Source organism: Canis lupus, chromosome 3 (assembly GCF_003254725.2).
Source record: "Canis lupus dingo isolate Sandy chromosome 3, ASM325472v2, whole genome shotgun sequence".
In the NCBI taxonomy this organism is placed as follows: domain Eukaryota; kingdom Metazoa; phylum Chordata; class Mammalia; order Carnivora; family Canidae; genus Canis; species Canis lupus.
Window position 1 is genome coordinate 60,092,352 of NC_064245.1, and position 25,037 is coordinate 60,117,388.

Below are 25,037 nucleotides of genomic sequence, written 5' to 3' on the forward strand. Positions count from 1 at the left end.
GATGGGGTGTCGCTTAGTGTGGACCAATGAACACCGGGGCCCTCTTTCCTGTGACCCTGGGAGAGGTGCCTTCCCTTCCTGCGACTTGTAAGCCTGTTACTCAATCACCTGCTTTATCTGGTGCTCATGTCCTCCTGGACTCTAAGTGCTGGGTCTTGCTAATATGTGACAGTTTAACTATCTGTATGTGCAGTGACTGTCTAACCAGGCCGGCCTCCACCCTCCTTCTCCTCCTCCTCTGCTTGAACCTTCATCTGTCCTAATTCCAGCGCAGCAGGGAACGCCTTCTTGCTCTGGTGGGGGAATCCTGAGATGTTTTTCCACGAATCCCCACCCTACCCGTCCTCTAGAGCAGGACCCACTGGAGGGCCAGATCCAGCCCCTGTCTTGTAAAGAAGGTTCCACCAGCGCAGAGTGGACCTGCTTGTTGACCATTCTTGCGACCACCACCCGCTGTGTGTCATCTGTTCACCCGCCCCTGCCCTGACCCACCCGATGGCCCTTTACAGGAAGCATCACCACCCCAGCTCTTGAATGACCCCTGTGGGCCTGGCCTGTCTTGTTTCTACTGCCCAGGGGCTGCTGGTGAGAACCAGAGCTGGGGAGTGAGGTGGGGAGTAGCCACACAGCCTACACCCACCCACCCACCCTAAGGGCCTGTGCATTCCTGAGATTCAGCGTTATGGCCTGTTGTGGATTAACTCTGGGGCAAGAGTGTGACCTGGCCTCTCCTTCCATAAAGCCACGTGCCTGAAGCAGGGTTGTCCAGGTGGAGGCTGGGTTTGCCTGGCGCTGGGAAGGCCTCTGCACCTCCTCTTTGCCTGGGTCTTCTTCCTCTAAGACTCTGCCCAGAGGCCTCCACCTCCAGGAAGACTTCCTTGATTCCATCCTGCCCTCCTTTCCATCCCAGGCCTCCCTTTACCACTGCAAAGTTTGTGCTACATCATCCCAGTCTATTTCCAAGCCTGCCTCCCCAGCTTGTCTGTGAGCCCCATGTGGGTGGAGACCTGGCAGGTAGGGCTGAGACGAATGAGACCAAGATCACGTGGGTGGTAGGGGTAGCTCCGAGCCCCAGGTGGAGTAGGAGATCCATCAAGAGGGTAAGCCACGTGCCAGGGAGGCTGTTGGGGGACCCCAACTGAGTGTAGGGGAGGCTTGGGTCATGTCAGGCTCTGACCTCACCGAGCCAGGGTCAGGATCCATGTCTGTGGTCCTAGGGTCTGGCAGGAGCTGGTCCCCTCCGGTGCTGCAGACTTTCCCGAGGCAAGGGCAGAGAACCGGTTTGGGTGCTTCCCCGTGCAACCTGGAACGACATTTGTCTTGAAGGAACCCTTTGACTGTCTTCCATGCAGAGGACACTGGGGAGACAGGGACCGAGGGGCAGGGCATGTTTAAGGTCCCCCAGAGTAGGCCCTGCCAGGGGATCCTTGTCCCTGTCCCTTCTCCAAACTTCCGTTTCCTTGCATGACCCTTGAGGCTTCAGGAAGGCATCGGCTAGGTTAGCGCCGCACCCTGAGTGTGGGCTCTAGCTCCCAGGACGTGGTGGTCGGGCCTTGGCCTTCTGCAGACACACGTGCTTTCCTGGGCGACGCTCACCATGCCCACAGCTTCCACACTGGCTAGAAAACGTGCCTCTTGCATTTGTTCTGAGCAGACAAATGCAGGGCAGGAAGCCATCCCTTCTCCCAAAATGTACCAGCTCCTCTGCCAGGGAAAGTGCCTCCTCCCTGGCTGGGGATGGGGCGGGGATTGGGGGCGCAGGTATGCTTTGTGTGCAGCACCTGCCCTTAGGCCTGCTGTGGGGCTTCTCAGCCTCAGCAGCTTAGAGGGAGGGAAAGGTGGCGAAGGGGAGGTGAGGGGAAGGCTCTGAGGACACTGAGTCTGGCTGTCGACACCTGGGCAACACCCAGACATGTTCACCACACCTTACAATTTAGTGAAACACCCATTGGCCCCTGTGATGGGAAAAGCGACAGAGGCAAGGGATGGCTCTCTGAATTGCCACCTGGAAGAATTAGAATCAGGGTTTGGTGCTGGAAGATACAAGGATCTGATTACTGAGAAAGCCCCAGGCTCGGGTGTGTTTTCTCTGGCTGCTTGTCTCACACCTTAGAGGGTCAGGGCATCTGCTTTGGCACCAGGTGGACCTGAGACCCCAGCTGGCGGCCCTGCCCTTGGGCTGTGTGACCCTGGGCAGGAGCCGCCTCCACGCCCATCTGCCTCTCGGTCCAGCGGATGAGATGGCGGTAATAGTCACTCCAGGAGTGCTATAACCCCTGCCTGGATCTAGCATCTTCTTGGCAAGTGAGGATTGGAATGTATTAGAGCAGCCGTGTCAGACATCAGAGCTGTTGCAGGTGTGTGTGTGGGGGGTGGGGGCACTTCGAGACCTCCAAGTCCGACTCCACCATCTGTCCAGGAAAGAGTGAGACCTGGGGAGTGACAGGCTATCCTGGTGGGACTCGAGGCTGGGCTGTGTGGGCCTGCCCCGTGCCCAGCCTGTGGGAAGGACCCCTATTTGAAAAGTCCCCCAAACTAGAAAGCTCATGCTCTTCCTCTGGAAGGTTATTCGGGTGTGCCTGCAGAATTGGGGTGCACTCTGGAGTTGGGGAGCACTGAGCAGAGTTGGGCACTCTGGGCAGGGATGCATTCTGTGCAGTTGGTGCAACAAGCAGACTTGGGTGCTCTGTGCAGAGTTGAAGCTCTGGATTGGGGTGTGCTGCGTGGAACTGGGGTGCATTCTGTGCAGTCAGGGTGCAGTGTGCAGAATCAGAGCACTGGGGACAGTTGGGGAAGCCCTTGGAAACTCCCTGAGGCCTTGGGCCAAGAGCACAGCTGCAGAGACAAACAGGATATGGGGTGTCGGGCCACAGCAGGGGACAATGCCCAGGAGAGGAAACGTGTCCAGTCCCTTTTATGGATGTAGAGCCCATCTGGGGCAGCTTTCAGTACCATTTCCAGAAAAACAAAGGGAGAAGGAGCCAAGCATCTCGTGTTCTGCACATTGTGGGGTTCTGGAACATGGGCAGACTGAAAGGTTCGGGGTCCCACCATACAGATACGGGCCGCAGTCTGGGAGGGGCAGGGGCTGCAGTGGGCTGGACAGGGAGGGTTCGATGCCTGTGCCAGGCTTCTGTCTGCAGCCCCCGGGCCTCCCCGAGCAGTGGCACAGGCCAGCTCTGGGCTGCAGAGTGGGCGGCAGGGCCAGGGAGGTCACCCTTAGAGGGCCTGGACAACCCTGCTCCCTGCTCTCACACGCCTTGGCCTTGGGAGATGCCCGGACACTGAGCACTTGTACAATGAACAGACTTTTAAGGGCAGCTGTGATAACAGGCTGGACTTGGCCTGCTAGAGATGTCTTGCATCTCATTTAATCCTCATGAGGATCCAGAGCAAAACCACAGAAGAGCATCTGACCCCCCACCCCCCCCGGGGCTTCTCTGAGTATCCAAAACACCAAGGCCGTGTGGCCGCCAGCAGCGCTGACCTTGGACGCAGGTGCCTACGTCCTACCCCGTGTGGCAGCCTGAGCTCTACCCTCCTGTGAGGCCTGAGGGGAAGAGCAAAGGCCCATCTGCGAGCATCTGCGGTCCTCCACAGGTCCCAGATGCCACTACCAAGGGCCTTGGGTACCTGTGTCTGGATGGGGGAGGCAGGCTAGCCCAGGAGAGTGGCCACAGCAGGGGAACCCGTCCTCCAGAGCAGGTTCGAGGAGGCCAACTTCTGAGGTCCAGTGAGTCCTTTGCAAGAGGCAGGGCATCCTCGGTTCCAGGGCTGTGAAGGCAGAAGTATGGGGAGCTGGGCAAGGTTGGGGGTGGAGCTGGAGCAGATGGGAGGGTGGGGAGATGGAGCAGCAGGTGTCCTCGAGGAAGGGGTGGTGAGGACTTGCCCTAGGAGGAGCTTCAGGACGGGGCTTCCGGACCTCGTTTAGGCTCCCCTGGGGCCCAGAGGTGGGGTCTGCAGGATGCTGAGGCCGAGGGGAGCCGCGGCGGGAGGCACTGCGGTCAGGCAGGCAGGCATCAGCGTTCACCGACTGCCCTGGCCGGAGTCTAGGTGTACTGGGCAGGATGCTGGCCCCACAGGCGCATCCACGGGAGCCTCCGAACACAATCTTGTTTAGGAAAAGGGTCTGTATAGATACAATTATGGTGAGGATCTCGAGAGGAGAGGGACTCCAAACGCAATTGGAGTGTCCTTTTACGGAAGAGAAGAGGAGCCACACAGAGGGTGGCCGAGTGCTGATGGAGGAGCATGTGGCCGGGAGCCCAGGAGCGCCCCAGGACCCTGGAGGCTGGAAGAGGCGGGAAAGACCCTCCTGGAGCCTCCAGAGGGAGCGCGGCTCTGCCCACATTGATTTAGCCTTCTGGCCTCCAGACCCGGAGGGAATAGACCTCCGTCACTTGATGGTACCCAGTCCATGGAGCTTTGTCACAGCAGTCCCAGGACATGGGCACCGAGGCCATCACAGCTGTCCTTCCAAGAGACACTGAGGGGACAGCCAGGCTTGGAGAGGCCACATGTCCCAGTGGGAAGGAGGGGCGGCCTGTGAATCGGCTGCCCCTTTGCTCTCAGGGCTCCCGGTACCCTGGGACCCACACAGTAGCTTCAGATTCGCCCCCGTGACTCTGCCTGTGAAAACGTCCTCCCCGACCCTTGGCTCCCTCTGTGTGGTGTCCATGCAGTGGGACCTGGCTGGTCTGGGCGTGCTGGGGGCCCGAGTGTCAGGCCTGGCTCTTTCGGTGAACTGCTAGGGCCCCCGAGGCAAATGGCTTGCCTGCTCTGGGCCTCAGTGACCTGCTCTGCCCAGCAAGGTGCCCTGGCCTCGTGCTGGCCCTCATGCCTAGGCTCCAGCCCCGTGGGGAGGGAGGGGAACTTGTGACTTTGGGGTGGCAGCACATGACACCAGGAGCTGGTAAGAGAAAGTTGTGTCACCTGGAGGCAACTTGGCCTGGAGCAGCGGTTCTGCCGGACGTTGCCCCAAGGTGACTAATGTCTGGAGGTGTCTGGTTGTCACAGCTGGGGTCTGCAGGGTGGAGGGGGTAACTGGCCTCTAGTGAGCCAAGGCCAGGGATGCAGCTGTAATCCTAAGTGTGCACAGCAACCCCTCCCCGTGACAGAGAGCCATCACCCCAAGTGTCAGTGGTGGTACCCTTAGAAATCCTGGCCTAGGGGCCTCAGTGTCTGTCAAACCCAGTCCTGGGCTCCTCTGGTTGTCACTGATCTTGGGCATATCCCACGACCTCTCTGACCTCAGCTTCACTGTCCATAAAACAGTCACGTTGCCACCGTTACCGCTACCACCGAGTCAGAGGTGTTTCCTGGCTATGTGCACAAGACAGAGAAGGTCTCTGTCCTGCCCTTGATCCTGGGGCCCTGCTGGGTCCCAAAACCCGTGCGTGGGAAGTCAGAGAACAAAGCGGGGTACCTGTGGTCCAACCTCCATCTGTCCCTGGTGGGCCAGTGGGCAGGCAGAAGGCAGCACCCGGCCCCGAGGGAAGTGGTGCACATGTGTCTGCATGTGAGTGCACGTGTGTATCATGTGTGTGCATACCTTCAGTGTGCATGCACGTATGTGTATGTGTGTCACGTGTCAATGTTGTGTGTGTGTGTCATGTGTGCCATGTGGGCGTGTGTGCACTAAGCAGAGGAGGAACAGAGCAGAGCCGAGGTTGGCACAGCCGTGGGGTGGGCAGCTGGTGCACTTCCCTAATCCTGGGGGCCAAGGCGGGAGCCCGGGTGTTCCCTGGTGTCGATCTCAGAGCTGGGGGTGCTGGGCAGTCGGCAGGCAGGACAGGGCCTGGAGCTGGTCCAGGGAGGAGCTAACAATCAACGTGAGGCTCCCTGGGCCTGCCTCTCCCACCGGCCCTGGCGCAGGGAGGAAGTGTGGCAGGAAGCTGGGGGTGGTGGCGGCCGCCGTGCAGTCAGCCGGGCCGTGGGTGGCCGCTGCCTGTCCTGGCTGGCTGAGACGGCCCGCAGGGCCAGCTGGCAGGGAGCCGGGAGCCGCCACCTGGTGCCTGCCCACCACCGCCCGGGAGCTGCCTCTGAGGAGCTGGGACGCAGGTACGGGGGACACCGGGACGGGCGGGACGAGGACCGGTGAGCGGGTATCATCCCCGGAGCTGGGGCTCGCCACCCACGGTGCAATCTGAAAATAGTCTGTGGACTTTCACTTTCTTGAAGAGTCCTCTGGCATCTTGGGACTGTGGGGAGCAGAGAGCTGCAGTCTGGGGAGTCTGGAAGGCTGTGGGCCGGTTAGGAGACCGCAGCCAGGAGTCCTGAGCGCCGGGGGCAGCCAATGAAGCGCCTCGCTGCTGTGATCTCGCTGGACCCTCCCTTCATGTGGGCACCCAGCAAGCGTGTGCCAGGGTCTGGGCAAGGCGCAGAGCCCAGCCAGCAGGACGGAGTCCGGGTGTCGGGGTCTCCGGTGGGCCCCTGCCCTAGGCAGGTGCCACATTGGGCAGACACCACAAGACAGCCCAGGGTGGCTTTGCAGCTGTGCCTGGTCACTCTGAGGTCACCATCTCTGGACCTCTTTAACATCATCTGGATAGAGATGAGTGCCCTGACCAGAGGCACCAACCAGATAGTTGTAGGGGAGGACACAGACCCAGGACTTCTAATGTCAGGTCCTGCCCTAGGTGGGTGCTCCCAGCAAGCCACTGAGACCCCCTCCTGGCTTCCAATGACCTCCCCAGGAGCATCAGACCCCCAGCTCTGTCCCTCACAAAGCAACCTTGGCAGTTAGTGGAGCTGGCTAGTGCTGGGAGCTGTGGCCTCCCACCCAGGGGGAGGCAGGGTGGGGGCTGAGATGGAGTGCGTGCAGGTTAAGGGCAGGCGCTCCAGTGCTGGACTCGGCCCCTCTGAGTTCGAATCCCGTCAGTGCCCCCTGGCCAGCTGAGTCCCTGCAGCAGCTGGCTAAGCCTGTGAAATGGGCACCGTGGCGTCCCCTCCCCCAGGTCATCAGGGAGATTAGATGGGTGTGTGTGGTCAGCACCTCAGGGTGGTGGGTGCTCAGGGACGGTCACACTGCAGTTGGTGACGATGACACATCCTATCGGGGGCATTGTGCACTTGATTCTCACAAAATGTCTGATGCAGGTGAGGTCGACCCTACCTCCCGGCAGAGAAAGCGAGAAGGCATGCGTATTACAGGAGAACCAGTGTCCCCGGGGAGGCCGTGACACAACATCTGTCCCTGGGGGGCTCCCAACAGTGGGAACCTACTCTCACCATCTGGAGGCCACAAGTCCGAAATCACAGGGTTCTCAGGAGGCACCAGGGGAGGGTCCCTCTCACCTCCTGCTTCCCGCCTCCTCCAGCTCCCGGGGCTCCTAGCCACGTCCCTCCCTCTGGCCTTTGTGGTCACATGGCCTCTGCCCCATGCCCATCCACATCCCTCCTTTTATAAGACACCATCCCTGGGTTAGGCCCCCCCGCCCCCTGCAGCATGACCTCATCCTAACAAGTCAGATCTGCAAAGACCCTCTTCCCAAGTAAGGCCACCTGCTGAGGCGCTGGGTGGGGATGGATCTTGGGGGACACCACCCCAGTCCAGGGGTAACCAGACAACTCAAGAGGTGCTTCTTGGTGGTGTGGACAGGGTCTATGTGCAACCAAAAGGTACTGGTTCTAGACGAGCCCCATGAGTGCTTCCATCAGACCCCCCAACCCAATCAGGACTGAAAAGGTACCACCTCTCCCTCTGTGGAACCCACTTTTATTCAACACCAGCTGTAACCCTGGAGTGTTCCTTGTGAGGCAGGTGCATCGGCTCTCCCCGTCTGGGTGGGCAGAGTGAGGCGTGGAGAGCTCTCCCAGCCCACCGACCCCATGTCTCCTCCCCTGGGCCGGGTGCTGGCCAGGGCCTGCGGCCTGCTGCTGACCCACCAGGCACCCACCCCCCGGGGTTTTTGTCCCAGACAGACTGAGCAAAGAGGGTGAAGGCCAGAAGGGAGGGTCTCCCTGTGATGGTGACCAGAGAGCGGCCCCCCAGGAGCCCAGGTCAGCTGCCAGGGCTGCGGTCTGGGAGCTGCATCCACTGGAGAAGCCCCGGCCTGTGAGGAGGAGCGAGGCCATTATAGGAAGCGGGGAGGGAACCTTCCTGCACAGATTGGGCCCACTTCCTCATCTCCAGCTGTGACTAGGAACCCCCCCCCCCCCGCCCCCGCACTGACGACTATCACCCATGGCCCCGCCTGCCCAGGCACATCCGTCACGGGGCAGGTGGGAGGGTCTCTGAGCCCAGGAAGCCTTCCCTTTGCTCTGGAAGCTGTCCCTGAGGCAGCCGGGAGCAGGCCCCTGGTGCCCCCAGACACACACACGGATGGGCCGGTCCTGACCCCGGGGCTGAGGCGAGCAGGATAGGAGGCTGCCACGGGACCCGGCACAGTCCTGCGAGATGCCCGGCCGCAGGGTCCCCTGCTGAGCCCAGGGTGGGGGCTAGGATGTGCCTCCTGAAGGGTAATGTGGCCGGGCAGGGGTGTGGGAGGCTTGGACCCCAACATGGGCTTCAGCAGGTCAGAGGGGAGGGACGGCAGGCTGGCCTTGCAGACCTCAGGCATCCTGGTCCCAGCACCCCCATGGTCAGCTGGGGTGTGGGAGCTGCAAGCCAGCAGGTGAAGCCAGGAGGAGGGAAAGAAACAGCCGAGGCTTGGGCTTGGCTGGGGCCTGGGGACCACAGCCAGTACATGGAGCTGGATCCGGAAGGACAGAGAGGGGTCTTCATGCTTTACAAGGATGGAGATAGCCTAGCTGTATGTGTCATCCCCTGGGTGCTCCTTGGAGTCAGGTCCCCATTGGGGGTGGGGGTAGGGGCCCCTGGAAGCTTCGCTCCTGCAAACCTTGCCGGCCTCAGGCTGTTGGGGGCTTGTTGGTTCTGGTGCTGGAGCAGATGGGCTGTTTGGGACCAAGGCCACAGGAGGGGCACCAGAGTAATTCCTGCCAGAAACACGGTGACTTGCTTCTGCAGCCTCCGTGGCCATTACTACCTTTCTTTCTTTCTTTACTTTTTTCTTTTTTCTTTTTTTTTTTTTTTTATCTTTTTCTTTTGGATTATGGGAGCAATCCTGGCTTATAATGGGCTGAAAAGCAGCCCTTGCCAATCCCCAGTGGAGATCACTCTAGACCTTTTAGGGGAGGGTCCAAGGAAGGGGCAGCAGGCCTTGTGAAGCCCCCCTGTGGGCTGAGACTCCCCCACGTGACTATCCAGGGAACCTGGGAGGGGAGCCAGCTGCCTGTGCCACTGGCTGAGCAGTGTCCCTGGGTCCTGCTGGTGTCCAGTGCATGGAGGCTTTGGGGACAGGTCACATGTGGCTGAACTGGGTGTGTTGGGTGATGGGCAGTAGCTCCCACGGGAGCCCTGGCCTCAAATCGCCAAGGGCCAGGAAAGAAGGCGGGCAGGAGGCCTTGCCACTGACCCCGTGAGTCCTGTCCAGCTTGGGAGGAGCAGATGGCCAGAGGGATTGGCCCACTTCCCTGGGAACCCGGGGGTCTGGGACTCTGTCATTGCTCTGCGGCTGCCCAGCTATGTGGTGACTCGGGCCTTCCGTGCTTTGCCTGGTCAGTCCTAAGCCCTTTGGACGGTTGTGGCCAAGAAGTGACCTTGGGCGTATGGCTGTCTCTGGGCTCTGCCCCACCGTGCTGTTGGACCCACCTGTCAGCCCCTCTGTACATGGTCCCCACCTCCCCCGGGGGCCTCGCTGACTCCCCAACCCCCTTCCCTCCCTCCACCCCCCAGTGTTGGGAATTACCCCTGAACTAACTAGCCCTGGCACATGCAGGTGGTGACAAACACTGGTGTCCAAGGCTCCCTGGGAACCTGGGTCCAGGCCCAATCCTTGGGTTCAGGGGGTCTGGAGGGAGGTGGGAACAGGCCTTGAAGGGAAGGGTCCTGTATATTCCATGTTGTGTCTGATAAAGATCCAGCGGCCTCTTGGTTTTGGTGACAACATGAGGCAGGGAAATAAACCCAAGGCCCAGCATGGGTCCAGCTCCCCTCTTTTGTCTTCTAGGACTGAAGGGGACTTCCCAGGGTACAGAACCAAACCCCCCACTCTGGGCCTCACAGGCTTTGGGGGCTCCTCTGCTTTCATGGGATGCTCGATGCTTTGGGAGCCCTCACCTCATCTATCACGACCTGTGCCCCATGTCCTGTGTCCTGCACCCCAGCATCTCTAAGGCTGCCCAGGTGCTTCCTGTCTCTGCCAAGGGCATCAGGGTGCAGCTGCGGGACAGGACCAGGGCCGGTGGTTGCCATCCAGGCTCAGTTCTGCATGGCCACCCCCGTACTCTGCCCGCTGCTGGGGACTTGCTCCCCAACATCCTCCAGGGAAGGGGTGAGATGGTGCTTTCCTGTCCCTGCATGCAGACGGAGCTCCCGCTGGCCAGTCCTAGGTTTGGGGTGAAATCTCATAGGTCATCATCAAGGGTCAGGGGGTCCCGAAATGAGGGGTTCTCTTGCTTGTGCTCTTGCCGACCTTGCGCATGAGCTGGCAGGACCATTCCTCGTCTCCACTGTCCCCGAGGCGGAAGCTGAGCAAAGAGCTGGCTTTTCCCGTCCCTGGGGCCCAGCTGGGGGTCTTCCCCAGCCCCAGCCCTGACCACTCGGCACCCCTGCCACCCCAGGTGTTCCATCTGAGAGGGGACTCTGTGTTCTTCTGTGTCCTCACTGGTGACAAAGCCCCAAACCCAGGAGCAGGGTGTGTCCATCTCTGGACATCTCTGATCCATCTCTCATCTCTGACCCCAGTAAGGAGGGAGGCTTAATGACTGCTCCTGGGGGGGGAGCAGTCGCCCATTCTGTCCTCGTTCTGCCTCGGCCACTTCCTCCTTCCCTGCCATCTGCCACCTGCTTCCTTCCCTCCACAAGCAGCCTGGAAGCTGGCTCACTTCCTGGCCCCTGGGATGGGACGGTGTTCCGGGGCCCCTGCTAGAGCCCAGGCCTCTTCCAGTGTCGGAGGCAGAATCCCCGGAGCCTGGGGCGGGGTGGGGCTGTGGTGTTGTAAGGAGCCACAGGGTCCCTTGGGAACCCGAGGCCAGAATCACAGCGCTGCTGGTTGTGGGAAATGGAACTCGATGGTGTCTCTGTGGGAGTCTGCTCCGGCCCCACTGGACAGGATGTGTGGGGGGCTTGCTCGCGTCCAAGGTGCCAGCGTGTCCCAAGAGGACTTCTCTGTGCCCCACGTCCGTCTGGCGCTTGCAGGAATGTTTGAGCAGCCATGACCTGTCGGGCTCTGAGCTACTTCCTAGAGGTCTACTGATGAGCTGGAGTGGGACCCCCACCTGCCCGCAGAGACTTCCAGCCCAGCTGGTGAGAGGGGCCCAGGTCTCAGAAAGAGCCTGCGGCAGGGGTTTGTCGTAGTGGAGAAGCAGAGGCCCCCCGACTCAGGAGCAGAGCTCTGGAAGGATGTGCAGAGGCCCACCAGGCGAAGGGGAGGCGATCTCCCCTCCTGACCCCACCCCGCGCGGCACCCACGGGCGCCTGTGTCCCTGGGGAGGCCTCGCTGCTGACCAGCCCCCTCCTCTGCCCACAGTGGCCAGCTGGCATGCGGAGCCCCCGGCCCTGAGGCTGCAGCGGACATGGAGGGCCCAGCGGAGGCGGCCTGGGAGGAGCCGGCCACCAGGGGGAGGGGGCCCACAGCGCCCTCGGGAGGCGGTGGTGGCGGCCACAAGGTCCAGAGAGCGGCCGTGGGCTCCTCGGTCATCTGGGCGCGAGCAGGGCCCGAGGAGGCCGAGGTTCTGGGCGGAGGCGGTGAGTACAGCGCGCCGTCCACCCCACTGGCCAGCCGCCCGGGAATGGAGCGGCGTCCACACGGTCAGGGTGCGTGTGGAGACCGCCCTGTGCCCAGTGAGACATTGTGACACACGAGGGCCCCGCTGGTGTTTCTCCAGGAGGCCGTGTGTGTCTGATAACAACCCTGGTGTGCTGAGGGGAGGGCCGGGAAGCTCTGGAACAGCTGCCCCCGGGGAATTTACGGCTCTGGAGTAACCTTGGCGCTCCTGGTCCTGCTGTGTCCTTAGGACTGAAGCCCCTGGGACTGCTCAGAACGGGGCAGCCCTCATTCCTCTAGGGGGCGAACGAAGGTTGTCCAAGAGGGGATCCGGGGCCACCCAGGACCAAGCCGGGGCCTCCCCCTGGGGGAGAAGATGTGCCAGAGACGTGGGCACCTGAGGCCAAGCGAGGAAAGGAAGCAGGGAACTGCCAGGGATGGGATCATCCGGACTGTCCTGGGGGACCCGGGGGCATCCTGACTGTGCAGGGGGACCTGGGAGCATCCTGACTGTGCAGGGGGACCCGGGAGCATCCTGACTGTGCAGGGGGACCCGGGGAGATCCTGACTGTGCAGGGGGACCCGGGAGCATCCTGACTGTGCAGGGGGACCCGGGAGCATCCTGACTGTGCAGGGGGACCCGGGAGCATCCTGACTGTGCAGGGGGACCCGGGAGGCATCCTGACTGTGCAGGGGGACCCGGGGGCATCCTGACTTTCCTGGGGGACCTGGGAGGATCCTGACTGTGCAGGGGGACCCGGGAGCATCCTGACTGTGCAGGGGGACCCGGGAGCATCCTGACTGTGCAGGGGGACCCGGGAGCATCCTGACTGTGCAGGGGGACCCGGGGGCATCCTGACTGTGCAGAGGGACCCGGGAGCATCCTGACTGTGCAAGGGGACCTGGGGGCATCCTGACTGTGCAGGGGGACCCGGGAGCATCCTGACTGTGCAGGGGGACCTGGGAGCATCCTGACTGTGCAGGGGGACCCGGGAGGCATCCTGACTGTGCAGGGGGACCCGGGAGGATCCTGACTGTGCAGGGGGACCCGGGGGCATCCTGACTTTCCTGGGGGACCTGGGAGGATCCTGACTATGCAGGGGGACCCGGGAGCATCCTGACTGTGCAGGGGGACCCGGGGGCATCCTGACTGTGCAGGGGGACCCGGGAGGATCCCGACTGTGCAGGGGGACCTGGGGGCATCCTGACTGTGCAGGGGGACCCGGGAGCATCCTGACTGTGCAGGGGGACCCGGGAGCATCCTGACTGTGCAGGGGGACCAGGGGGCATCCTGACTGTGCAGGGGGACCCGGGAGCATCCTGACTGTCACTGCCCAGCTGGACTTGGGCCTGTTTCCTGCTTGGATACCTGGGAAGCACCTGTGTGATCTCCAGGACCCCTGTTTCTACGTCCTGGGCCCTGGGGACAAGCTGCAGGGGGAGGACCCTCCCTGATCTGAGGACAGTCCGTTTCTCCTGCGTCCCCCCAGGGTTCCCTGCCTCACCTGCCCACCCTCCTCCGGGTCACATGCCCGGGGCCCGGGCTGGAGCTCAGAGATGCTCAGTAGAGATCTGAATGGCCAGTGAATGATGGATGTGTGGGGAGAACACAAATAAAGCCTCACGAGGTACATGGTGGGAGCCTGAGGCATCTTTACACCTGTTTCCTCGGTTCCCCTGGCCGTGAGGAGCTGGGAAGGGCCAGGGTGACCCTCCTGGTGTGGACTCACCACAGGGAGGGGTCCTGGCGTCACTCAGTTCCAGAGCCCGCTGGGCACCCCCTCTGCTGGCCTGCACTTTGGGGTGTCTCGTCAGTCCTGCCAGGCTGTGAGCCACACCTGACCCTCCTCACGAGGCCGAGAGGGCATATGTCACCCTCGGGGAGTGATGGTGCAGACAGACCAGGATCAGCCCTGGCTGTCCCAGACCTGGGGTTCCTCCTGGGCTGCCACCTGCCCTCTGTGGTCAGTAGAGCCGCGGCCCCCAGACAAGTGCACATCCTGGGCCCCAGATCATATAGCAGAGGTGATTTTGCAGATGGAGTTAGGAATCCAGAGAGGGAAAAAGAAGCCTGGGTCAGAATCTTCTGGCTCCAAAGATCGAGGACAAGCCACTGTCTGAGGGCACAGGGTGGGCGCCCCTAGGAGCTGGAGACAGGCTCCCCCTATGAAGCCTCCAGGAAGAACTGGCTCTGCTGACACCTTTTCGCCAGTAAGACCTTTCCAGACCCCAGCACAGCTGGACAATACACTCGTGTCATTGTCAGAGGCCACAAGCCTGCGGTTACCTGTTCTAGGATATGGAGAACCTCGTACCCCTCCATCCTCCTCGGGCTTTTGTGACCTGGACAAAGGGGACACAAGGGGTCAGTGGTTTGCAGGGGCATGGATACATCTCTTCCAGAAATATTGGGGGCTTTGTGCTGGCATAGCTACGCGTCACCTGTTTTGACCTTGATCCCACAACCTTGCTCTGTTACAGATGCCACTCCTCCTGCTGGCGGCTCTGGGCCTGCTGCTGGGACCCCTCCTGGCCAGATGGGCACATACCCCACAGGTAGACATCCTTGGGCCCCACATCATGCAGCAGGGTTCAGTCTGGGTAGGATCGTCAACGTGGAATCCCTGGGCATCCCCTCTTCCCTCCAGCCCCAACTGTGCCATGGCCTGCGGGTTCAGGAAAGTCTCGTCCCCAGACTCCCCTCCCAGATGGCTGTGGGGATGGGGAGGCTGGTAGGTGCAGATGGCCCGGTCCTGAGCCCAGGTTCTGCTTCGGCCCCGCCAGGGGAGGGCCCAGGATGCTGCATTTCCACGCAGGGCCTGAGGGCAGGAGTGGACGGGCCAGGAGGCTGGCCCAGGTGTGGGGGCAGTGAGACTCTGGGAGGGGCCACAGGTGGGATGTGCAGTGGGGGACACAGAGGGAGGGGCAGGGCCTGGCTTCTGGGGTGGGGGCTCCAAGGACTGGTGGGATTTCTGCAGGGCACAGACGAGGGGAGGAAGAACTGGGCAGTGGAGGGAGATGAGGTGAGAAGGAGCCCCTTACCCCTGAGACCCCACTCCCAGCTCCCGGATGTGGTGACACAAAATCCCCAGCATTGCTGGCAGTTCCCCTTTGCCTCGACACCCGCCCGTCCCCCGACTTGCCTTCCGGGTGGCCGGTGCTGCTGTGGTCACTCACGATGGCCAGGGAGTGTTGAGCAAGCGGCAGATTATTTTGAGTCTGACAATGCCACCCGCCCTCTTACGGGAGTCGGAGGCGTCCCATCCCAGAACCAGTTGTGAAATGTTGGGCATGTTCCCATTAGGCAGGGGGGTGGGGAGGGGGGAGAGACTGAGTCCTGATTCCAGAAGTGTCCATGTTGCCCTCCTCTCCCCTCCCTCTTTCTCTTCTCCTCCTTCTTCATCCCTCCTTCTCTCATTTCCCCTCCACCCCTGGGGAGCAGCACATGCTCTGGGGATCTCAGTAGCACCGTTGGGAGGTCTCTTAGCTGGGTAGGGGTGGGGGTGGGCAGAGAGGCGGTTCAGCTGGGATCTGAACTGTAGGGCCGCCTGTCAGGCAGGCCAGTATTTGGTCTGGGAGCAATTGCTCCAGGTGGAAGGTGTAGTGAGTGCAAAGGCCCTGGGGCAGGGTAGGGGGGGATGCTTTGATGTCCTAGGGCAGCAGGGAGGCCACAGGCCAGAGAAGAGGTGGTGGGAGAACCAGGGCCAGAGGCTCGAGGCTGTGCTGGGGGGAAGGTGGGAAGGGTTTGCATCTTACTCTACCCAAGAAGAAAAAGCCCTGGAGCCATGCTAGCCAATACAGGAGACACACAATTCATGTTTAAATTTATCTTTAATAAAATGAAAAATCTGGTTCACACAGTTACACCGGCTGTATTTCGAGAGCTCAAGGGCTCCATGTGGCAGGCGGTGGCTGTTCAGGACAGTGGATGGCACTTACTGAGAGGGTTGAGCGCTGGGGTGTGTGGCAAGCCAGAGCTCATCATAAGGGGACCCTCTGGCTGTCCGTGGGCCTGGGGACTGGAGGGAGAGCAGGGTCCAGGGCAGACCTATAGGCCCGGGGCACAGGGAGGGGGACTGTGGTGGGTTTGGCTCAGTTTGGCAGTTCCCTGGTGGACCTGTGTGCTGTGTGGTACAGGGAGGTGTTCTTGGTCTGAGCAGGGTGGGGCCTGGGAGCTCTTTGGAAAATGGGAGAAAGGAAGAGGGGTTAGTTTGGGGGACAGGGTGGTGAGTCCTGGGATGCCTGTGGGTGTCTGCTGTAGCTTGAATGCCCCTGTCTGGTGCTCAGGTGATAGGAGAGGTCGGGACTGGAGGTCAGGGTGATGCTGGTCACTTTGCCGATTGTTTACTCTGTGCTGCCCCTTCCAGACCTGACCTTGCAGCTACTGGCTGTGCGGAGGAAGACTGGGCTGCCGGACCCCAGCTTGCAGCAGACCGTGAGGCGCCGGCTCCGTCTGCTGGAAAATGACAGCCGAGAGGTGGCCCACGCACTGGGGGTGAGCCTGGCTTCTCTGGGGGCCTGGAGAGGTGGCCCATATGCTAGGGGCCCCTGGGAGGTGGCCCATGTCCTGGGGGCCAGCCTGGCTTCTCTGGGGGCCATGGGCAGGTACAAGGGTTCCAAGCCCAAGAGCAGGGACAGAGGATAGGGGTGGATCTAGGAGGAGAATGCTTGATGTCCAGACCTTGGAGTCCCTAAGGAGTCAAGGCCACAGGAGGGGAGGACGTCCCTGGAACACACCTCATAGTGGCACTGTACCTTGTCCCTGTCGGTTCTCCTGGATGACTGGGCCACCAATCACACCCTGCAGTTCCCACCACGTGGCCCACTGTACACCCAGTGTCCCATTCCGGTCAGCATGCCCCCCACCCTGCCAGAGATTCTTAAAGTCTCTGTCATGGGGAGTGAAAAGGACGGTGTGTGTGGATCTTATTCTTAGCTTTTGATGGAGCCAGACCCCTGTAGACCTCTGCACAGTGGACGCTCTGGCAGGATGGTGGCCAAGGAGGGGGCCGGGCCGGGCGACGTCCCTGTGGTGGAGGTCCTGGGCTTAGGGCTGGGCAGTCACCATGTGACCTTGCAGCCAGCCTAGCCTGACCTTGGCCAGAACCCAGCTTCTGAGGCATCAGTCAGGGATGCTTAAACTTGTTACCCTACGGAGCTGAGGTGCAGGTCCAGCAAACAGCATGGGAGTACCAGCCCTGGGTGATGCAAGCAAGGGGCAGGAATCCCAGCTGTGCCATGTGCTGAGGGGCAGGCCTCGAATAAGACACGCAGCCTCCGTTCTCAGGCTCTTCTTCTTTTTCTTTTATTAAAAAGATTTTATTTATTTATTCATGAGCAACACACAGAGAGAGGCAGAGACACAGGCAGAGGGAGATGCAGGCTCCCTGATGCAGGACTCAATCCCAGGACCCTGGGATCATGCCCTGAGCCGAAGGCAGATGCTCAACCAGTGAGCCACGCAGGTGCCCCCATTCTCAGGCTCTTAACTGGAGCCCAGAGAAGCACCCATCCACAGCACACATACATGGTACCTCGGAAGTGCTGGTGTTATTTCCAAGCCTGACCACCACCAAGAGTGTTCATGGATGGGAGTCAGGGGAGAGGGGGTACCAGAGTTAGGGCGGATGCCTGCGTCGTGCTGCCCGAGGGGCTCGGTTGGGGTGCACAGGGCCGAGTGCACGGCCTACAGGGAGGACCTGGTTTGCAGAGGGTGGAGGCTGAGCCTGGGGCGCACAGGGGCTCTGGGAAGGAGCAGGGCTTGGCCCAGGCATGAAGAGCCACGGCTGGCTTGAGAGCCCCCGCCTCGGGCTGTAAAGGACCCAGCTCTGAGCCTCCACCCCTGCCTGGGTCACTTCTGCGAAGTGTTTGTGCTGCGCGGCTCTGTCCCGGTGGCCAGATGCCGAAAGCCCCCCGCCTCCCCCGGGACCGTTTCTTCCCCATAGGAGTTATCGGCCAGGCTGCTGTCTATCCACAGTGACCAGGATCGGATCGTGGTGACCTTTAAGACTTTCGAGGAAATCTGGAAGTTCTCCACCTACCACGCTCTTGGTAAAGTGGTGGCCCTCCCAGAACTGGTTGTGGGGACTCCCCCCAGAGGACACTTGTCACACACTGAGCATTTAATGTCATAAATTGGGCTTCAGAATAGGCTGGTTCACAACCGCCAGTGTGGTGGGACTTGGGAGTTAGCGCTCACCCGCTCTCAGGGAGAAAGGATGGACGGGATGGGTGCAGAGGCGCAGGGTCTGTCCCCAGACACGGGCTGCCTTCCATGTTCCTTCCTGCCCTGCGCTGTGGGAGAAGCTTTGCGAGGCCAGACCTCGAGGGAGGCTGAGTTCACACCAGGCTGTCTGCAGCCCAGCCCAAGAGCTCTCTTTCTAAAGCACCCCAATCTGTTAGGAGGCACATGTGGGGTCCGGCTGCATCCTCTGGGGAACCGTGCTCCACCACCTCGGTCCAAGGGCTGAGAGCATGGAAAATAAGAGCGACAGTGTCTTGGGCACCTGGCACAGGGCCTGTGCCAACCCCCCAGCACACACGCTCCCCTTGAACATTCTCATCCCATCTCACGGATGTGGAGACTGAGGGTCAGACAAGTGGCTTGTCCTTGCCCAAACTCGCCAGGACACAGGGAAGTCCAGGGCGTCTCCCATGGTCACCGCCAGTCCACTCACAGCCCAGATGGTCAGACCTGGCGCCTCTCTGGGTTTCAGACGGTCCCCCGAGTCCCCAAGATAGGGCAGGGCTCCCCCAGCTCCAGGGCCGCAAGGCTTCCCTGCCTCCTTTTGGAGCCTGCTGGTGACCCGGCCTGTCTGGTCCCCAGGCTTCACTCATCACTGCCTGGAAAACCTGCTCGTCGACCAGGCCTTCTGGCTGCTTTCGCCCAACGAGGATGAGGAGACGGTCGTCCAAGTCCACGTGGACCAGGAGGCCTTGACGCTGACGCATGAGAGCCTCCTCACCCAGGAGGGTGAGCGCTGCACGGTGACGGTGACGTCGGCCGACCCCATGCTGTGCTGGGGACGCCCTGGGGAGGAGGGCCCGGGAGGCTCTGGCCTGTGCGGGGACATTAATGTGGGCCTCATGCAGGAAGGAGCACATGGGGGGACTCTGGCCGGGAAATGCCTGGGCCCTGTTGCTTAGCTATAAAGACCTGGTCAGGCCCCCAGGAAATAACAGTCAAAGGGGTTCCACAAGCGGCACCCGTACCGCTAGGGTGCGGAGGGGACCTCAGTAATTGGGCACAAGTCAGCCGCAAACAGACCACAAAGCTGCCTGCCTTCCCCTGGTCCCCGAGAAGAAGAGAGGTGGCCAGGCTCCCAGCAGTGGTCCCCTCAGACAGGGAAACTGAGGCTCTGCGCTCACAGAGTGGAGCTGGGACTCCAGGCTGGTGTCAACTATTTCTGTGGATGCAGAGCCTGGGGCTGGGAGACCCTGCAGGGCGGTGGCCTTTACGCATGTCCCCTGGCAGGGAACATGTGGAGCCCGCCTGGCAAAGATCCAGCCACCTGCGGCCAGCCACACTGAAGGATGGTCTCTGTCCCTTTAAAGGTCCTTTCTTTGTCCTGTGTCCTGACCACCATGTGCGACTGACCACCAGCCCCCGGGGTGCAGGGGGCGGCCCCCAGCCCCTCAGGCGAGCCTCGAGGGGTGCCCAGGGAGAGGCAGCCTCCGCAGTGGACTCTTCTGCTCCCAGCCCTGGCACGTCCTCCGAGGAGGTGGCAGCGGTGGCCGCTCCAGAAACGTTGATTCCATTTCATCAGTAGGTACCGACCTTTGTTTCTCTGCTTCCTGTCAGTCTCACGTGTTGTCGGGCCACATGGAGTTCGTCTGCAGGCCAGAGGAGGTGGACAGGGCCCCGCAGAACTGCTTGCATCCCTATCCTGCCGCTTCCAGCCTGTGGCCATGGCAAACCAGGCCAGGCCTGGACCTCAGGGCTGCCACCTGCCTGAGGACACTGACATTCTGTGGCAGGGCCGTCCTGGCAGGAGTGTGCAGCTTGGAGCTCTTGCTTCATGCTCTGGCTTGTTCTGAAATGCTTTTGAGGGCACTAGCTGCATAATGTGTGCCCATAGTAGGGAGGTATGAGGCAGATAAAGCCTGGGGAAGGCAAGAACGGGTGGCATGTAAGCTCCTGCTCGTGTGTCCAATGTGGGGCATTAACTTGGCTTGGAGCTTCCTGGCAGCCAAAGCAAAGAGAGAAACTCGATGCCCTGATGTTTAGAATCTGGGAAATAACAGGCAATGGCTCAGCTTGTGTCTTAGGCTAATGGAGGGAGGTGTCCCAGGATGCCAGCCTGAGGCAGGAAGCACCTGGGCTGGGCAGCATGGGGCTCCCTGCTGGCAGTGCCACACACCTGGGCCTGTGTGTGTGTGTGTGTGTGTGTGTGTGTAGTGGGGGCAAGTGCTGGAATTCGCCTGGGTCCCTGGGTTCTGCTGACCTGTCCAGCCTACTCAGTTTCAGCTTGCCACACATCTGAGATCCTCTCTTGTCCCACTGCAGGTGGGCTCTCAGGGTCCCCTGGGACCCCATCGACAACTCCATGAGCCGACCTGTGACATCAGACACCCCATTGATGGGTAAATTCTTCCACTGGCCTTTCTCCCCTGGGGAAGGGGTGGGCAAGGAGGGACAGGTACCAGCATTCAGGAGGCTTCTGCGCTCACCTTGAATCCTCCCCAAGCCAGAGGAGGTAGTGAGAATCCTCTCCAGTTCATGTTGTGACAACCAAAGCTAAGAGGTCCACCGGTTGGTCCAAATTCATTTTACACAGTGAGACCAGGACGGCCCGGGTGCTGGTCCCCGCCTCCAGGGAGCCCGAGCATTGCACTCACAGACCATCCACACGCACGACTTTCTCCCTGGCAGCACATTTGACACGCCGAGGGCCCTCACACAGGTGGCCTCGGCTCCAGCTGCATTTGCCATGTGCACTAATGGAGGCTCCTGAGGCTTAGATCTTAGGTCTTCTCTTGCAAAAACAGCATGGGCCTTCAGTGTGGGCTCCTGGTCCAGTGCTCTCTGCTTTGCCCATGCTGGCTGGTGCAAGGATGGCCTTGTGTACCCATTCAGGGACTATAAGGCCTCATGGGAGAGGCACCTATGTTTACAGAGGCACCTGTCCTGGGTGGACGCTGGCCTGGCCTGGCCTGGCCTGGCCGGGGTGGGACAGAGGAGAGATCCCTGGCCTTGGAGGCTGACAGCTCTGGGTCTCAGTTTCTCATCCTCAGTATGGAGATAAGGTGCCCCCTCCAGGGATCACTAGATACCCGGCCCCTTGGGTGCAGTGGCCATGCTCCATCGCAACCCCAACCACCTGTTCCTAACCGAGCCCCCCGCCCCGGGTGTGCCCCCAGCACTGACCGTGTGGCCTCCTTCCTACAGCCACGGGCCTGGCCTCGGCGGTGGCGGACTACCAGGGATCTGGGCCTGAAGAGATGACCTTCAGGGGCGGCGATGCCATCGAGATCCTGGGCGCCCAGGTGCCCGGCCTGCCCTGGTGCCTGGGCCGGCACGTGGCCTCGGGCCAGGTCGGGTTTGTGCGGACGAGTCTCATCAGTGTGCAGGGCCAAGCGTCTGAGTGAGTGGCCGAGGCCCTGCCCTCTCCTGACCTGCCCTTCCACCCCTGTGGGAAGTCCTGGTGCCCCCGCCCTGGGCTGACTCCTAGGTGACAATCCTGGACCTGGGCCTGGGCCTCCTGCCCTCGCCAGCGTCCAGGCATCATTCGTTCCCTGGTCCCCGGGCTGGCGTCCTTCCCGTCCGGCGTGCCCTGTCCTTCACCAGGGCAGGGGCTGTTCTCTGAAATCCAGCGTTGTCCTGCGGATGCTATGACAAAGCACCACACTGGGGGCCAAGAACAGCGGACGGCAATTCTGTCCCAGTTCTAGGGGACACAAGTCCAAAATCAAGGTGTCCCGGAGGCGCCAGGGGAGGATTGCTTCCACATTCTTCCAGTTCCTGCTGGCTGCAGCGAGCCTGGCTTGCGTCACCCCAGTCTCTGCCTCCATCTTCACCTGCACCCCAGCCCTGCCCCCACGCGTCTGTGTGTCCCTCTTCCTTTTTTTTTTTTTTTAAAGATTTTATTTATTTATTCATGAGAGACACACAGAGAGAGGCAGAGACACAGGCAGAGGGAGAAGCAGGCTCCCTGCAGGGAGCCCGATGTGGGACTCGATCCCTGGTCTCTAGAATCACGCCCTGGGCTGAAGGCAGCGCTAAACCGCTGAGCCACCCGGGCGTCCCTGTGTTTCCCTCTTCCTAGAAGGACATTGGTCATGGATCAGGGTCCCCCCACTCCAGTGTGACCTCATCCTAACTGATTACATCTGCAAAGCCCCTTTACCAAGTAAGGTCACCTTCTGAGGTTCTAGGTGGAGATAAATGAATTTTGAGGGACAGTTCACCCCTGTGCACCACGTTGCTCCTTTTCATAAAGCCCTTCGACGACTCTGGGCCTGGCCTTCGCCCTCACCCCACCCCCTGTGACCCAGACCCTGGTGACCACCAATGTCAAAGGCTGCCCCCTGCCATCAGAGCAGGTGTGTTCGCCTCCTCAAGAACAACTCTGTGTGGACACGTGCGCCCCTACATGGGACATCCCCTCCATCCCGGCCTGCCCGCTTTCCTGGGGAGTCTCGCTGGCCCCCAAGTCCCATGTCCAACAGCTCATCCCTGGGGATGCGCTTCTCCCCCTACAGGACCCCCACAGCCTGCTGGTGACATGCCTGCCCTGTCTGGGGGATTCTGAGCGTCCCCGCTGTGTGGCCGTGGGCAGCAGCAGGAGCGTCCCGGGTGAGCGGTCAGCGCGCACAGCTAGGCCATCCGTTGGCGGCCGTTCTGCTCCCTGAGCTTGAGCTTCCATCAGAAAGACCTCAGGCAGGGAGCCCGCGGGAGGTGGGTGTGCGGAAGGCCTTTACTGAGTCTGCCCGGGGCCCCCGGGCCTGGCCTCCCACACACGTCTGCGGGGGACCCTCTGGCCCTGACATCCCGGGTCATTCAGGGACCGGCCCCTCCCAGATGGAACCTCAAAGGCCACTTTGGCTTCACAAATTCAAAGTGTCTGTTGCACCTGCTGGTCAGGAGGGAGCTGGAAGCTGGCCGGCCCGGAGCCGAGATCCGCCGCTAGACCAGCGTCTCCCGAAGTGGGTTCCCCGCAGCTTTCCGTCACAGACCCGGTGGAGCTCACGCGAGGTGGGGACGCCCTCCACGTGCCTGGCTGGCAGTCCGCAGCGATGCCCAGCACCGGGAAGGCAACGCGAAGTCTGACCTGCTTTCCCTGTCGGAACGCGTTGCCCACACTGACTTCACCGTCAGGACCCTCTTTCTCAGCCCCAGCGGCGGCGTTCCGTGGAACCCTGTCTGGGGAACCCTCCATCTAGAGTCCCATCACGTATGCAGGGGAGACCACGGCTTCTGCGTGGACAGCTGGGGTCCGTGTGACTTACGCCTGCCCTGACCTCGCCCAGGGTCTGAGCTGGGATGGCTGCTGGGTGCGCTCGTCCGTCTGCTCCCTGACGCTAGGGTGACGGGGCTGCAGCAGAAGCTCCTCGTTTGCTCAGCACGTGTTGACTGAACATCGGTCTATGCCAGACCCTGCGCTTTCATCCTTTGTGTGATGAACCTGGTGGCCAGGCCTTTTCTCCTCTTACTTTGACATGATTTCAGACTTAGAGAAAAGTTGCAAGGAGAGCACAGGATTCCCATCATCTCCCCTCATCCTGATCGCCCAGATGTGAGCGTGTTGTGATGCTTGTTTCCTGCTTTGCCCTCGTGTTTGAACCCTGTGGCGAGTTGGCTGCAAGCACGTGGCCCCACTCCCGGCGAGCTGGGCGGCGCGTTCCCTGAAGCCAGGACGTCCACCTGCATCCCCACGGCACAGCTGCCACAATCGGGAGACGACACTGGTGCAAAGTCGCTCTCTGCGGACCACACGCAGGTCTCGCGAGGATCCCAGTCATGCCCTCGAAACCCAGAGAAAGTTCCAGACCCCGTGGCGCCAGCCTCGCCTTCTTAATCCGAAACAGTTCCTTCATCTCCTTGTCCTTCAGGACGTCTCTGAAGAATACAGGCCTGTTATTCTGCTGAATGTTCCAGATTCTGCCCCAAGATTTTCTTTAACTTCTCAAAATAGCTCCTAGTTTCAAAGCACTTTCCAAAGTTTCATATTATGCTGCCAGTTTAGTCGTACAAGCACAAATCGCCTGTGCCTTCTCTCTCTGCTCTCCATCCTGGTTTTCATCTCCCTGACTTGGCGCAGACATGTGCCCTGTGTTTGCGTGGGGCACTGTGGGGAGCACCCGCAGAGGCTGTAGGCAGAGCCGTGGGAGCACAGGATGCGAAGGGACTGAACCTGCTTGCAGCTGTCAGCCCCCTCCTCACAGGGGAGGGAACTATGAAGTGGGGCTTTGTAGGCTGCCTAGGAGCTCACCTTCCCCAGGTTACCATGACCCACGGGGTCTGTAGCAGCCTCTCCTGCTCCTGGCACCTGTCTCGGCTGGTGAGGCACCATCCAGGAGGGCAGGATCTATTTTGTTTTTGTCCCAGTGGTGAAGACATAGCAGGTGTGAGGGGTCTGTCTGTCAAATGAGTGGAAATGGGTCTTGCTTAGGAGATGTACTATCTTAAATAAAGCACCTTTTTTTTTCCAGGCTGGAAAATGTGATTTTTCTCAATGAGGAAGAAAGGTCATTCTTCAGCAATGAAGGGCGCTTTTCAGAGGAGGACGCCAGGCAGCTACTGAGGAGGGCGTCTGGCGCCGACGTGTGCACCGTGTACAGCTTGGGTAGGTGTGCGGGTGCTGGTGGTGGGGCGCTGCTCCCCTCGTGCCTCCCACTGGCTTCGGGGACATCACGGGACCTAAAACTGGTCACCCCCTCCAGCCCGGTGCTCAGGACGGTTTTTGTGGGCAGATTCCCAGAGGGACAGGGGAGGGTCTGGAGCTTTCCTACAGGGTTGCACCAGCTGGTGACCGGCAGCCCCAGGAGGCACTGAGCTCCTGCTCAACAGCATCGGCCTGGACAGGCTACTGTCCCCTCGGTGGGCCGTGATTGTTCTGGCTTCCGTGCACTGCTCAAGACACCCCTGCCCTCTGACATTTCCTCTCCTGAAAGCCCGACTTCCTCCATCAGGAAGTGAAGGAATGCAAACCCCTGGGCACTTAAAAGTGACCAGACATATGCTGTTGCTGCCCCCAGGACTTGTAGGGGTAGCAGACAGGCCAGGTGCAGAGAGGGGGATGGAAAGAGAGGCGGGGAGGTGCCCACAGT

At 60.9% G+C, this 25,037-nt stretch overlaps 1 protein-coding gene across 7 annotated transcripts in view; it reads left to right on the top strand.

Moving 5' to 3' along the window:
• The window catches only part of SH3TC1 (SH3 domain and tetratricopeptide repeats 1), a 48,653-nt gene that overhangs the window by 8,367 nt on the left and 15,249 nt on the right, over positions 1 to 25,037 (top strand). For 2 of the 7 annotated variants that reach the window (XM_025437352.3, XM_025437351.3), the window contains exons 2-10: positions 11,532 to 11,749; positions 14,250 to 14,324; positions 16,136 to 16,263; positions 17,714 to 17,819; positions 18,595 to 18,741; positions 19,323 to 19,533; positions 20,275 to 20,351; positions 21,157 to 21,352; positions 24,420 to 24,553. In XM_025437352.3, coding sequence (XP_025293137.1) covers positions 11,578 to 11,749; positions 14,250 to 14,324; positions 16,136 to 16,263; positions 17,714 to 17,819; positions 18,595 to 18,741; positions 19,323 to 19,533; positions 20,275 to 20,351; positions 21,157 to 21,352; positions 24,420 to 24,553 — 1,246 coding nt within the window. In that variant the 5' untranslated portion in view covers positions 11,532 to 11,577. Of the gene's footprint in view, positions 1 to 5,713; positions 6,061 to 11,531; positions 11,750 to 14,249; positions 14,325 to 16,135; positions 16,264 to 17,713; positions 17,820 to 18,594; positions 18,742 to 19,322; positions 19,534 to 20,274; positions 20,352 to 21,156; positions 21,353 to 24,419; positions 24,554 to 25,037 lie in introns of those variants that run through there. The other 5 variants (XM_025437356.3, XM_025437355.3, XM_025437353.3 and 2 more) reach the window with 4 other exon arrangements.